We start from the raw sequence: 15,486 nt of genomic DNA on the forward strand, positions 1-15,486 counted from the left end.
CGCCATTTTTTCTTCACAGTGCAGCTGGAAGACAGCTCCCCAGGCTCTCCCCTGTAGTTTTCAGGCTCAAAGGGTTAAAAAGAGAGGGAGGCACTAAATTTAGGCGCAATATATGTATACAAGCAGCTATTGGGGGAAAAATCACTCAGTTAGTGTTAATCCCTGCATTATATAGCGCTCTGGTGTGTGCTGGCATACTCTCTCTCTGTCTCCCCAAAGGACTTTGTGGGGTCCTGTCCTCAGTCAGAGCATTCCCTGTGTGTGTGCGGTGTGTCGGTACGGCTGTGTCGACATGTTGGATGAGGAAGGTTACGTGGAGGCGGAGCAGAGGCCGATAAATGGGATGTCGCCCCCTGTGGGGCCGACACCAGAGTGGATGGATAGGTGGAAGGTATTAACCGACAGTGTCAACTCCTTACATAAAAGGCTGGATGACGTAACAGCTGTGGGACAGCCGGCTTCTCAGCCCGCGCCTGCCCAGGCGTCTCAAAGGCCATCAGGGGCTCAAAAAACGCCCGTTACCTCAGATGGCAGACACAGATGTCGACACGGAGTCTGACTCCAGTGTCGACGAGGTTGAGACATATACACAATCCACTAGGAACATCCGTTACATGATCTCGGCAATGAAAAATGTGTTACGCATTTCTGACATGAACCCGAGTACCACATAAAAGGGGTTTTATTTTTGGGGAGAAAAAGCAGCCAGTGTTTTGTTCCCCCATCAGATGAATGAATGAAGTGTGTAAAGAAGCGTAGGTTCCCCCGATAAGAAACTGGTAATTTCTAAAAAGTTACTGATGGCGTACCCTTTCCCGCCAGAGGATAGGTCACGTTGGGAGATATCCCTTAGGGTGGATAAGGCGCTCACACGTTTGTCAAAAAAGGTGGCACTGCCGTCTTAGGATACGGCCACCTTGAAGGAACCTGCTGATAAAAAGCAGGAGGCGATCCTGAAGTCTGTATATACACTCAGGTTATATACTGAGACCTGCAATTGCCTCAGCATAAATAGTGCTGCTGCTGCAGCGTGGTCTGATACCCTGTCAGATAATATTAATACTCTAAGACAGGGATAATATTTTGCTAACATAGAGCATATTAAAGACGTCGTCTTATATATAAAGGATGCACAGAGGGATATTTGCCGGCTGGCATCCAGAATTAATGCAATGTCCATTCTGCCAGGAGGGTATTAGAAACCCGGCAGTGGACAGGTGATGCTGCCTGTAAAAGGCACATGGAGATTCTGCCTTATAAGGGTGAGGAATTGTTTGGGGATGGTCTCTGGGACCTCGTATCCACAGCAACAGCTGGTAAGAAAAAATGTTACCTCAGGTTTCCTCACAACCTAAGAAAGCACCGTATTTTCAGGTACAGTCCTTTCGGCTTCAGAAAAGCAAGCGGGTCAAAGGCGCTTCCTTTCTGCACAGAGACAAGGGAAGAAGGAAAAAGCTGCACCAGCAGCCAGTTCCCAGGATCAAAAATCTTCCCCCGCTTCCTCTGAGTCCACCGCATGACGCTGGGGCTCCACAGGTGGAGACAGGTGCGGTAGGGGCGCGTCTCGGGAACTTCAGGGACCAGTGGGCTTGCCCACAGGTGGATCCCTAGGTTCTGCAAATAGTATCACAGGGATACAGGCTGGAGTTCGAGGCGACTCCCCCTCGCCGTTACCTCACATCAGCCTTGCCTGCTGCCCTCAGAGAAAGGTAGTACTGGCGGCAATTCACAAGCTGTACTTCCAGCAGGTGAAATCAAGGCACCCCTCCTTCAACAAGGCCGGGGTTACTATTCCAAAATGTTGTGGTACCGAAACCAGACGGTTCGGTGAGACCCATTCTAAAATTGAAAGCCTTGAACACTTATATACGAAGGTTCAAGTTCAAAATGGAATCGCTCAGGGTGATTATTGCAAGCCTGGAGAATTTCATGGTATCACTGGACATCAAGGATGATTACCTGCATGTCCCTATTAACCCTCTTCACCAGGAGTACCTCAAAATTGTGGTACAGGATTGTCATTACCAATTCCAGACGTTGCCGTTGGTCTGTCCCCGGCACCGAGGTATTTACCAAAGTAATGGCCGAAATAATTATCCCGTACTTGGACGATCTCCTTATAAAGGCGAGGTCCAGGGAGCAGTTGTTCGTCGGAGTAGCACTATCTCGGGAAGTGCTACAACAGCACGGCTGGATTCTGAATATTCCAAAGTCGCAGTTGGTTCCTACGACGGGTCTACTGTTCCTGGGTATGGTTCTGGACACAGAACAGGATAAAAAGGGTTTCTCCCGGAGGAGAAGTCCAAGGAGTTGTTGTCTCTAGACAGAGACCTCCTAATACGTATACAGGTGTCGGTGCATCAATGCACGTGAGCCCTGGGAAAGATGGTAGCTTCTTACGAAGAAATTCCATTCGCCAGGTCCCATGCAAGGATTTTCCAGTGGGATCTGTTGGACAAGTGGTCCGGGTCGCATCTTCAGATGCATCGGCGGATAACCCTGTCTCCAAGGGCCAGGGTGTCGCTGTTGTGGTGGCTGCAGAGTGCTCATCTTCTAGAGGGCCGCAGATTCGGCATACAGGACCGGGTCCTGGTGACCACGGATGCCAGCCTTCGAGGCTCGGGGGCAGTCACACAGGGAAGAAACTTCCAAGGCTATGGAAAAGTCAGGAGACTTCCCTACACATAAATATTCTGGAACTAAGGGCCATTTACAATGCCCTAAGTCAGGCTAGACCCCTGCTTCAACACCGGCCGGTGCTGATCCAGTCAGACAACATCACGGCGGTCGCTCATGTAAACCGACAGGGCGGCACAAGAAGCAGGATGGCGATGGCAGAAGCCACAAGGATTCTCCGATGGGTGGAAAATCACGTGTTGGCACTGTCAGCAGTGTTCATTCCCGGAGTGGACAACTGAGAAGCAGACTTTCTCAGAAGACACGACCTCCACCCGGGAGAGTGGGGACTTCATCCAGAAGTTTTCCAAGTGATTGTACACCGTTGGGAAAGGCCACAGGTGGACATGATGGCGTCCCGCCTCAACTAAAAGTTACAAAGATATTGCGCCAGGTTAAGGACCCTCAGGCGATAGCTGTGGACGCTCTGGTAACACCGTGGGTGTACCAGTCGGTGTATGTGTTCCCTTCTCTGCCTCTCTTACCCAGGGTAATGAGAATAATAAGAAGGAGAGGAGTAAGAACTATACTCATTGTTCCGGGTTGGCCAAGAAGAGCTTGGTAACCAGAACTCCAAGAAATGATCTCAGAGGACCCATGGCCTCTGCCGCTCAGACAGGACCTGCTGCAGCAGGGGGCCTGTCTGTTCCAAGACGTACCGCGGCTGCGTTGACGGCATGGCGGTTGAACGCCGGATCCTGAAGGAAAAGGGAATTCCGGAGGAAGTTATCCCTACGCTATTTAAAGCTAGGAAAGAAGTGAACGCAAACCATTATCACCGCATATGGCGGAAATATGTTGTGTACTGTGAGGCCTGGAAGGCCCCAAAGGAGAAATTTCAGCTAGGTCGATTTCTGCACTTCCTACAGTCAGGTGACTATGGGCCTAAAATTGGGTTCCATTAAGGTCCAGATTTCGGCTCTATCGATTTTCTTCCAAAATTGAACTGGCTTCACTGCCTGAAGTTCAGACTTTTGTTAAGGGAGTGCTGCATAGTCAGCCCCCGTTTGTGCCTCCAGTGGCACCGTGGGATCTCAACGTGGTGTTGGATTTCCTGAAGTCTCATTGGGTTGAGCCACTTAAATCCGTGGAGCTATAATACCTCACGTGGAAAGTGGTCATTCTGTGGGCCTTGGCGTCTGCCAGGCGTGTATCAGAATTGGCGGCTTTGTCATACAAAAGCCCTTATCTGTATTTTATATGGATAAGGCGGAATTGAGGACTCGTTCCCAATTCCTTCCTAAGGTGGTATCCGTTTTTCATGTGAACCAACCTATTGTGGTGCCTGCGGCTACTTGGGACTTGGAGGATTCCAAGTTACTGGACGTAGTCAGGGCCCTGAAAAGTATGTTTCCAGGACAGCTGGAGTCGGGAAAACTGACTCGCTATTTCTCCTGTATGCACCCAACAAGCTGGGTGCTCCTGCTTCTAAGCAGATGATTGCTCGCTGGATCTGTAGCACGATTCAACTTGCACATTCCGCGGCTGGACTGCCGCACCCTAAATCTGTAAAAGCCCATTCCACGAGGAAAGTGGGCTCTTCTTGGGCGGCTGCCCGAGGGGTCTCTGCTTTACAACTTTGCCGAGCTGTTACTTGGTCGGGTTAAAACATTTTTGTAAGAGTCTACAAGTTTGATACCCTGGCTGAGGAGGACCTAGAGTTTGCTCATTCGGTGCTGCAGAGTCATCCGCACACTCCCGCCCGTTTGGGAGCTTTGGTATAATCCCCATGGTCCTTACGGAGTCCCAGCATCCACTTAGGACGTCAGAGAAAATAAGATTTTACTCACCGGTAAATCTATTTCTCGTAGTCCGTAGTGGATGCTGGGCGCCCATCCCAAGTGCGGATTGTCTGCAATACTTGTTTATAGTTATTGCCTAACTAAAGTGTTATTGTTGAGCCATCTGTTGAGAGGCTCAGTTATATTTCATACTGTTAACTGGGTATAGTATCACGAGTTATACGGTGTGATTGGTGTGGCTGGTATGAGTCTTAACCGGGATTCAAAATCTTTCCTTATTGTGGCAGCTCTTCCGGGCACAGTATCCTAACTGAGGTCTGGAGGAGGGTCTTAGTGGGAGGAGCCAGTGCACACCAGGTAGTCCTAAAGCTTTCTTTAGTTGTGCCCAGTCTCCTGCGGAGCTGCTAATCCCTATGGTCCTTACGGAGTCCCAGCATCCACTACGGACTACGAGAAATAGATTTACCGGTGAGTAAAATCTTATTTTTTATAACACCAAACCTTTACAAGGCTAAACCAACCTGGTTTTGCCTTGTAAATGTTTGCTGGCTCAAAAAAATGTAAGAATTTTTCTGGAATCTCGGTGCCCCGGCCGTCTCGCACTACATTACATCTGGCCCGATAGGTTCCTTTAGAACATCCCATATTCTACTTTCCAGCACTTAAAATAACTACAGAATTAGCTGTGATGGGCTCATTCCCAATAATTACTAACACAAGAAGGGAATAGGACGTTGGGGGCGCTAGCTTCCAGTGTACTGTTTAATCATGCCTAGCCACACACATAGTAGGTGATTCAATTGTTTATTGCTCCCGTTTAAAGTGTCCGGGAGCTATCTGGACGACCAGCCCCGTACTGGCCGAGACGTCTGTGTTGTCACGCCCTAATGCATGGGATTAGCTGGTTTAAGTGGCTGATCCTGTGCCAAGTGCCGGGCTTGCTGCAGTTAAGGTGCGCCCAGCACTCTTCCCCAGCGCCAAACCCCTTTTATGCGTGGCTGTCTGCTCGCAGCTTAGGAGTGTTCTCGTAGAAATCCACGATTTGGTCGCACAGAACAATTTAATTACCTCCCCGTCACTGTAGACTGGAGCTACGTGAGTGATAAACAATTGAATCGGCCCCATGGTGTCTCACACATCATTGTTTCATGAATCTGATTTGTATTGTGAGCGGATTAGCAATTTCAGATTAGATCAACAGCCGGTCCCTGTGGGGAGATTAGAGAGTGACTGACTGAGGAACTCTGCAGTCCCCGTCATAGACACCGATTTCCCATATGCTGAATGCTTACATACAGTAACTTAATCCCCGGGTACCTGCAGTAGGTAATATATATGCTGGGGCCCTGAAGAAGTTTTTCTTCAAAATGGATTTTCAATAAAATGGTAACAAAAAGAAATGTGTAAAAAGATTTAGACTACAATGTGCTAACATCAGTCATTGCCACTGTGGGGCAGATGTATTAAGCCTGGAGAAGTGATGAAGCAGTGATAAGTGCAAGGTGATAACGCATCAGCCAATCGGCTCCAATATATAAATTGACAGGAGCTGATTGGCTGGTGCGTTATCTCCTTGCACTTATTACTGCTTTATCTCTTCTCTGCATACATCTGTCCTCCACAGTCCCAGATCATTGTGCAGATAACCACTGGTGCCATAGGTGACACTTCTTTGTCCTTGTAATGTTGTTTAGGTTGGGTAATGGAAATGTTCCCTTTGTGGGGATGGGGTATAAGCACCAAATATACATGTACCCAGCACAGTCCATATAACCACACCTACTGATACATTGGGAAGCAGGGTCAGGTTCTGGTGGTCTGTGTGCGTCCGTAAAATAATAACATACATATGCCATAGTCTGCCTCATTCCCCGAGACAGGGGGATTGTAAGAGCAACTAAATATGCTGGTGCTATAGAAGTAAATGTTCATAAAATCTATCAATTCCATTTTCCTGAACTAATATAGAGGGCGCAAAATCTTCCAAAGTGAGCTTTCCTTTAATGTGTGCTTCAGCCGCCTTCTCTCTCACGGGGTATTCATTTGTTTTTGGGTACTTGTAAGTAAAGGGCATCCGATGGGAGATATTGAATTGTTCCACAGATGGCCGCGAGTGCAGAGAACGCCCATAACTTAATGCACTTGTGCGTAAATTGCATCGGGTGTAGATGTGAAACAGCGGCCATACCTGGCTTCTGATGTTACATCTTAGTGTGGGATGAAGAATCACTCTATAGTTTACTTAAAATACAGTGGTAATTTATACAAAGTGATGCAGCTCTACAGGTAATTGAGCAGAGAAGTCTGTGACTTTGAGCCACGCAATACATTGTACTGTTGTCTGTATAAGGTTTTCCTCTGTGGCCGCAGCTATTTTGCGGTTTCCTGTGCAGCAGTCTGTGTGTATAACCAGACACAATTGTCGTTGGTCAGCCATGTGGGACGGGCTAATTAGCCTCTTTGGTTCTTGCTACATAAAATAATCTCTGGACCTAATGGGTTAAATTCTACTGTGTACATTGTCCATGCCTTTGCTTCCACATCTGTGAAGATTATACATGGTAAGAAAAAACAATTTGTGTTCCCTAATGCACACTGAGTGAGAAATAATAATACTACATAATAGTCAGATAATACGGAGATCTTAGTTGCGTATATCTGCAGATATAGGGTTAAGCCCCCAGGCCGTTCGGCAAGGCGTCTCCGTCACTGGGGGTCCCTAACACTAGGTATGGGTCCGGGGTGCAGGACCCCATCACGTCGGCTACCCCAGGTCAGCACACAAGTGAAAGTTAATAGGGGTTAATAAGAAGCACAGAAGTGCTATGTAAGTGAAGTGCGATTAAAAGAATACAAAAATATATACAAAGTGATAGGGAAAATCATAAGTGTTAATAAAGTGTTGGGGTGTGCCGACCTGAAGCCGCCCAGCCATACCGACACGGGCCACCGCACCCCACACCCACCCCATAAATAATTACATATATGTCTGGGTCTGAATGCCCAGTGTAAGGTCACATGATAATGGCTCCTACAAAATCTGAGATTATATATGGTACAGGAGACGGTCTCCCTTTAGAGGGGTGGTATTCAGTTTGCCGGCTGTTGGGATCCCCGCGCTGGAATCCCGGCACCTATTCTCCCTCTTGGGGTCCTCAACCCCCCTGGATGGAGAATAAATAGTGTAGAGCGGCACTGTGCCCGCAGCAGGGCATGCGCAGCGAGCCCGCAAGGGGCTCATTTGCGCTCGCCCCGCTGTCCGCATGCCGGTAGTAGGGATCCCGGCGCCGGTGTTCTGGCCGCCGGCAAACCATACTACACCCCTTTAGAGAGATGCCTGATTTATCTACGCATATCGGATCAGAGGCACCATATGCAAATACCTGTATATTATGTGGGGTGTTCCTGCTGCTTGCCCAGGGCTACAGCAGCTGTACAGTGATGAGAAGGTTTTGGAGAACAATTGTTCCTGTGGTGCTGGCTGGATTACATCACTATGCAGCACGCCCATCTTGCTGTCAGGTGACCCTTGAGCAGTGGAGCAGAGGGCAATCCGTCTGCTAGCCAGCCAGTCTGCAGTTCACGTCTGAGGCTTGGAAGCTGCACCAGCACTGCTAGGGGTATGCTGTAAGTCTGATAGTTACCAGCAAGGAGGTTGGATTACTGGGCAGCGATGGCATGTCAGCCGAGCAACTGGAAACAAAGAGGTAATTTTCCTACCACGCTGCCACATAATGCAGGAGGGCACAGCAGCCCATTGCTATACAGTCTCTCATAAATGGTTTAGCTTAATAGGTTTTAATCCGCTTCAGTGCTGAGGCTTGTGAGCGCACTTTAGTTTCTATGTAACCAGCCTTAATATGTATGTTACATCTCATTTTAGTGCAGCACACTATATATTCAGCAAGACAGTTGTGCACACTTATAAATGTAAGGGAGTATCATTGTGAATAGTTACTAAGGTTTTATTAGGTTCTTAACCTGAGACTCACAGGTGGAATGTATGGCTGTGTTGTAGGGGTCATGGAGAAATAGTCTAAGGTAATGTGTTCTCTTCTGACCCTGTTCAGCCTGATTGCTGGCAATGATGGGAGAGTGCGGCTGGTTTTGTGCAGATATTGCCCGGCTAGATTATTGCACGCTGCCCCTAAAACTGTTATTGTTTTGCTATTTTTGTTCTTTTTCTGTTGCTGATTAGTTATTTAGTAGATCTGAATAATTTTATATCTGCCCATGATCTGGAGTATATTAGTAGCCCGTAGCATAACCCATGATATGTCAGTAGAATAATGTATAATTGCACTGGTATATGCGGAAACTTAGTGTCTAAACGTCAATTGATTATTTTTCGCTGAAGGATCAAAGACCGACTTCGCTGAAGAGGCATTGATACAATCGAAACCGATCGTCTGTATTTATACCTGAGTGTTGTCATAACTATTAATACCTTATTTAATTTGTTAAGACTTAGTCCTGCCATGCAAAGGTCAGCCTGAGTATCTTGTATTACGCTCCTCTCCCATCCTGCTAATCTTATCAAGCTATCTAGAGCTGAATACAGATACTTTGTTGCTTTTATCTAATGGCAGACCTCTGGTATCGGGTGCAGCAGGTAATAAGGATTTGTGTACTGCAAATACAGAGCAGACAGGTTGCACAAGACTAGCTGGATATATGTATATGTGGTAATTGGTCAGTGTCTGTAGTTTTTGTGTAATTATTGTGTAGATGGGAAATGCAATAAAATATTGTAGTTGGCATGGTAGCAACAGTTGCCATTCTCCCCTCAAGGATTTTTCCAATCATCTCTTCATTCATAATCTTGCTTTCAGGCACACTGCATTAGGTCTTTAATAGAGATGCGGTTAAGATGCCGCCTGTTGGGATCCTAGCAGTCACATACAGATGCCGGAATCCCAACAGGGTCAGGAGATCAACGCTGCAATCTTGACAAGCAGCATCCAGACTATAAGTATAGCGGGTGGGTTAGGGGTGGGGGTTTAAGTCTGGGTGCCACCCAGGAGGGTTAGGGTTAAGCTGTGAGGAAGGGAGGGGTAGGGGGCGGGGACATACTTGCCCCTACCGGATTTCACATATCTAGATTCCGGTGTCTGTCTGTGACCGTCGGCATTCCGTCTGGCAGTCAATCATACTGAAACCCTTTAATATCCTTCCAGTGGAGCCAGCATGGAAACTATGGGACAGCTACAATTAGCCACCAGATGCACGTTTAAGAGTCCATTATGGCAGCTGATCGTTGCTCGCACCTCCGATAATTGGCTCTGAGACGCATCACGTAAAGCTTCCACGGATTGCTCACAGCTGATGGACTCTGGCCCTGGATAACATGATGCAACATGGTGTCATTTTTGCTCCACATGATCCTGGCTTACCAGTGGTCATACTGTCGTGCCAGAGAAAGCTTTACCATAGTTGCGGAATTATTTCCAGACCTTAAAATTGTTAGTAGTTTGGCCACTGACTGCATGATAGGACCTGTGAGGAATGGCCAGCTTTACATAGACCTGTTAACTTTAATTTTGCATTATATTTATTGGCTCTGTAAACACCGTCCTGTCCTTTCTTCATACACCTTCCCATCTCACTATTATTATTATCCTTTATATGGCGTCACAAGGGATCCGCAGCGCCCATTACACAGTACATAATCAAATGAGCAAATAAGAAAACAGCACTTACAGTTCAGACAATATAGGAAATGTATAGAAAACCAGGGTTTAGGTGCCATCAAGGGGAGTAAGGAGTATAAGATTGTGTAAGAAAAGGTAAGGCACATGAGGAAAGAAGTCCCTGCTCTTGCGAGCTTACAATCTAGAACACTTCTTACACACAATACTGACTCCCTCATCTGCCGTAAGGCTCCATTAAATTGGCCCTGTTAATTTAATGGAGATGAAAAAGGGTGGTGCCTCTGGCCTTATCCCCTTTTTCACCCGAAACCCTTTTTTTAGGCCTGTTAAATTGAAAGTGTTAATGGCCTCCTCAAGCTCCCCCCAAAATCCCACATTGCCTTCGGGGGATCAATTAGTAAATTTCGACAGCTAATTGAATGAATGTGTATGGGTCATTGGGTTGACATGGCGATGGTTAGTGTATGGGGCCCCTTAGGTCAACCGCTATTGGTCGACAGGGTTACTAGGTCGACATGACAAAAGGTGGATATGAAATTTTTGTAACTTTTTATGGTGTAGTTTTCTTTGTAGAGTGACTGGGAACCCCAATTAGTGCACCGTGTCCCTTGCATGGCTCGTCATGCTTCGGCCGAGGTTACCTTTCCCAATTGTAGTCCAAGTGGATCGTCAAGTATGAAAGTGCAAAAAATGAAGAAAAAAATTGCGAAAAACTCATGTCGACCTTTTGTCATATCAAACTAATGATCATGTCGACCAAGCAACCCTGTCGACCAATAGTGGTTGACCTAATGACTGTCGACCTAATGACCGTATCCTGAATGAATCCCTTAGTGAGAGATTTGTAACATATATTAGGTATAACGTGCTTTTTGAGATCCTCAAGTGGCTTATGTTAGTAATGTAACACGATTGCAATGCTGTACCTGTGGATGTATAATGCTTAGTACCACATACACAGTGGCCACTGTACTAAGTGCAACTTTCTAGTATTGCAACGGCCCCAGAACAGTCTGAATTTGCAGTGGCATAGATTAAACAAAGTGCTTGAAATATTCCTCTTCCATTCAGAACCCTGGTGACACGATGGCATCACGCAGCTGCTGCAGATTTCTCAGCTGTACTTTCATTTTGCGTATTTCCCATTCCGTCACATCCCATAGGTGCTCTAGTGTTCCGAGATCTTGTCCGTGTAGGCAATTGTTCCTGTAACCAGCTTGGCATCTTATCCTGCTGGAATGCCCATGGTCATCAACAAAGGTATGCTGTGACATTTGTACTATTGGGGTTACGGTGCTTAATATGTGCTAAAAATAACATCCCACACACACTCGCACACTATTACACCACCACTACAAGCCTGAAATAGTTGACACAAGGCAGATTGTCTTCAAATGGGTTAATCCCTATACTGGCTCTAGTTTAAACTCTCTCAACTTGTGAAAACTTTCACTTTCCTCTCTTTTTATACATCTACAGTGAGATACAGGGTGCAGAGGACTCGGCTTATGAGGGCTTTATAGTCTAGAGGGGAGGGCAATGTAGCAACAATAGGCGCTAGTGGGCTTGGAGCTGGTAGAACATGCAGAAGGCGTATAGTCTAGTGGAGGAAGGATAGGCTATAGTGAAGAGGTAGGTTTTGAACAAGTACTTGAATTAATATAAGTTTGGGGATAGTCTGGTCAGTAAAGGCCCATACACACACGGTGAAATGAGCGATGCATGCCAAATCTAGAGCCGCCTATAGGGACGGTGCATCAATGTCACAGACACCCTACACACGCAGTTAATTTCTAAAAGCACGGAACAAAATCTACCATGTTAAAAATTCCCAACTCGCCAATTCCGATAATTTTTGGATCGAAATCTGTAAATAAAGGATTTCCAATATGTTGGACTTTGCCAATATCCAAGTGAGGCATCTGGAGAATGGGGAATTGCCCTGATACTACCCTGATGTATGGGCTCCTTAAGGGTGTATTAACACTTTGGGGGGATTTTTTTTTTTTCCCCCTCCCTGTGGCGGCTTCTAGATGTCGCCCAACAGAACAGTTCAGTTGTTGCACGCTGAGCCGCAGGGAGAATCCTTTCAACTCGCAGTCACCACCCCTAATATCCCCCCACCCCGTGCTGACACGCTGAAATGTGAAAAAAGTGTCTTGTGTGTGATTTTCACGATCCTGCCCTTTAGTGGGGTTTAGCTGCTTTACGCACTAATGGGCGCGATAACTGGCTTCAATTGCATATTGCCTCTGATCTCCCATCACTTTATATGGGAGATCGGGCTGCCATGGAGAAGTCAATGAAACCTGATGATTAAGCAAATAGAGATGTATCCACATACGCCTGTCCTCAGACTCCACCAAATAGCCGTGTTTAGCATGCCATGCACTTTGCTACTTAGTGCACTAGGTACTTTGGTGCAGTTATTTGCAAACTAAGATGAAAGTACACTGTCTGGGAAGCATGCCAGTTGTCACGCGCTATATTGCCCATAATGGATAAATCTGTTCTCTACCATTTCATAGGTCACCGTGTAAATGCATTATTGCAGCCTACCTGGTAACACTGGGTGAGCTTCAAACGCTGTAACACTTGCCCACTGCATTTGACTGTGACATGCTTTTTAGTGTAACATTTATACTAGCTTAAGAGGTGAAGTCACCCATCTAAAATTATAACCCAAGTGTGAACCAGTACACAACTTGGCCATGCTGGGTGGCTTGTGGCATTCATTTACATGGTCAGTAGTGTGAGCCAGTGTTGTGAAATTGGGTATGCCTGTTTTGTACCCTATTCCTGGGTGAGCTCTGGTCACTGTTTTTAGATCCATTTGGGTTGGGGTTGTGTTATACCCCTTTCACACCGCACAAATAATCCGGTATTGACCTGGCATATTGCCGGGTCGACACGGGTCAGCGTGCGGTGTGAAAGGGGCATAGCTGAAATCCCGGTTCGCCTGACCTGGGAATAAAGCAGTGTTATACCCAGGTTGAATACCGGGTCAATGGCAGCGTAAAGGGGCTCCCGGGTCGATGGGACCCATCAACTACAGCAGGGAGAGGCAGCGCAGAGATGATCTCATCTCCCAGCGCCACCTCCACCCCATGCTGCTATGGCAACCCGCCCGACATATTGCCGAGTCTGGGAAGCCAGCAGCAGTGGCCAATGCCGGATCCCACCCGGGAAGGACCCGTTTCCAATTCCCGGGTGGGATCCTGCATTGGCAGTGTGAAAAGGGTATTACTGGCGGCAGGAATACCATCGGTTAGCATCTCGACGCTGGGAACCTGGCCGCAGAATGCCGGCAGGTGGGGAGGCGAGCGCAACAAAGCTCCTTGCGGGCTCTGTGGTGAGCTGCGCTTGCCACAGGTTAGATTCCCACTCAGAGTGTCGTGTACACCCACAAGTGGCAATATTCCCTGTTCGGGGTTTTCGACCGGGCGGGATGTAGGGGTCAGTATTATGACCGCCGGTCACATAACTACATCCAGTCCATTTAAGTAAAGTGACCAGTCACTTGTAAATTGTTTATTGAGCTGTTGCCTCATCTTAGTGGAGCCGTGGGAGTTGCAGGCTGAGGCTTTTTTGTTCCCTTTCTCATACGCTTTGGTGTACAGCACCAGCAAGCTGCAGAACTTTAAAATGGCTTGGTGGGCAAGGAGTGATGCCTTTGAGGCCAACGGCCACAATCCAAACAATGACAGCTTATTGGCAAACAGCAATATGTCACCTTTCGTAGAATCCCATACTACCCCTCTATGTAACCAAAATGAATTTCTCTTACGTCCTAGAGGATGCTGGGGACTCCGTAAGGACCATGGGGTATAGATGGGCTCCGCAGGAGATAGGGTACCTAAAAAGAACTTTGACTATGGGTGTGCACTGGCTCCTCCCTCTATGCCCCTCCTCCAGACCTCAGTTAGATCTTGTGCCCAGAGGAAAATGGGTGCACTGCAGAGAGCTCTCCAGAGTTTTCTGTGGAAAAATAATTTTGTTAGGTTTTTTATTTTCAGGGAGTCCTGTTGGCAACAGGCTCCTTGCATCGTGGGACTGAGGAGAGAGAAGCAGAGCTGGCTTATCAAGTTGGGCACTGCTTCTAAGGCTACTGGACACCATTAGCTCCAGAGGGAGTCGGAACACAGGTCTCACCTGGGGTTCGTCCCGGAGCCGCGCCGCCGTCCTCCTCACAGATGCCGAAGGTAGAAGCGGATAGAGAGATAGAAGACATCTTAGGCGGCAGAAGACATCAGATCTTTATGAGGTAAGGCGTGCAGCGGTAAGCTGCGCGCCATTGCTCCCAGTCTCACACACACAGAGCAGCACTGAAGGGTGCAGGGCGCAGGGGGGGGCGCCCTGGGCAGCAATAAACCTCACATTTTGGCACAAAACAGTGGCATTAGACTGCGGAGGCAGTAAATCGCTGATCCTCCGCCATTTTATTGAAAAATCACTGGGACCGAAGCCCGCCGTCGGGTGGGCGGGGCTTGATCCTCAGCACTAACCAGCGCTATTTTCTCCACAGAAGCTGCATGAGAGAGAAAACGCTGGCTCCCTGGTCTCTCCCCTGCTGAACACAGGCTGGAAAAAAGAGGAGGGGGGCACTTTGGCGACGCAGTGAGTGGGAATTGACATAATATATATAAAAAAGCGCTATCTGGATATATATATTTTCTTCCAGTGTTAAGCGTTGGTGTGTGCTGGCATACTCTTTCTCTGTCTCTCCTTAGGACCTGGTTGGGGTTTTGTCCCCTTATAGGTTAATCCCTGTGTGTGTGGGGTGTCGGTACGTGTGTCGACATGTCTGAGGCGGAAGGCTTCTCCAAGGAGGAGGTGGAGCAAATGAGTGGTGTGTCCCCGTCGGTTGTGCCGACTCCAGATTGGATGGACATGTGGCATACGTTGCATGCAAGTGTGGCATCTTTACATAAAAGGCTTGATAAGGCTGGTTTAGGGGGGACATCAGGCGGTCAATCCTCAGATTGGACCGACTCTCAGGGCCCGTCGGGGTCTCAAAAGCGCCCTTAACACAAGACACTACTACCGACACGGATTCTGATTCCAGTGTCGACTATGACGAAGTAAAATTGCACCCTAGGGTGACTAAAACCATTCAGTGTATGATTGTGGCAATAAGGGATGTGTTGCATATTGTGGATGAACCCTCGGTCCCCGACACAAGGGTACACATGTTTAAGGAAAAGAAACAGATTATTAATTTTCCCACATCTCATGAATTAAATGAGTTCTTTGGAAAAGCTTGGGAGACTCCGGATAAGAGACCGCAGATACCCAAAAGAATTTTTATGGCATACCCCTTCCCTAAGCAGGAGAGGGAGATTTGGGAATCACCCCTCACTGTGGACAAGGCCCTGACGCGCTTGTCCAAGAAAATGGCGCTACCGTCTCCTGACACA

General features: G+C 47.5%; 1 protein-coding gene across 4 annotated transcripts in view; it reads left to right on the forward strand.

The window, feature by feature from the left end:
- Nucleotides 1–15,486, forward strand: part of RTN4 (reticulon 4) — a 104,370-nt gene that overhangs the window by 52,274 nt on the left and 36,610 nt on the right. Inside the window, exon 1 of one of the 4 annotated variants that reach the window (XM_063918639.1) lies at nucleotides 7,988–8,125. The exons of the other annotated variants lie outside the window; for them this stretch is intronic. Within the exon in view, the coding sequence (XP_063774709.1) occupies nucleotides 8,092–8,125 (34 nt within the window). The 5' untranslated portion in view covers nucleotides 7,988–8,091. Of the gene's footprint in view, nucleotides 1–7,987; nucleotides 8,126–15,486 lie in introns of those variants that run through there. 4 annotated transcript variants of the gene reach the window in all.

Source organism: Pseudophryne corroboree, chromosome 4, assembly GCF_028390025.1.
Source record: "Pseudophryne corroboree isolate aPseCor3 chromosome 4, aPseCor3.hap2, whole genome shotgun sequence".
In the NCBI taxonomy this organism is placed as follows: domain Eukaryota; kingdom Metazoa; phylum Chordata; class Amphibia; order Anura; family Myobatrachidae; genus Pseudophryne; species Pseudophryne corroboree.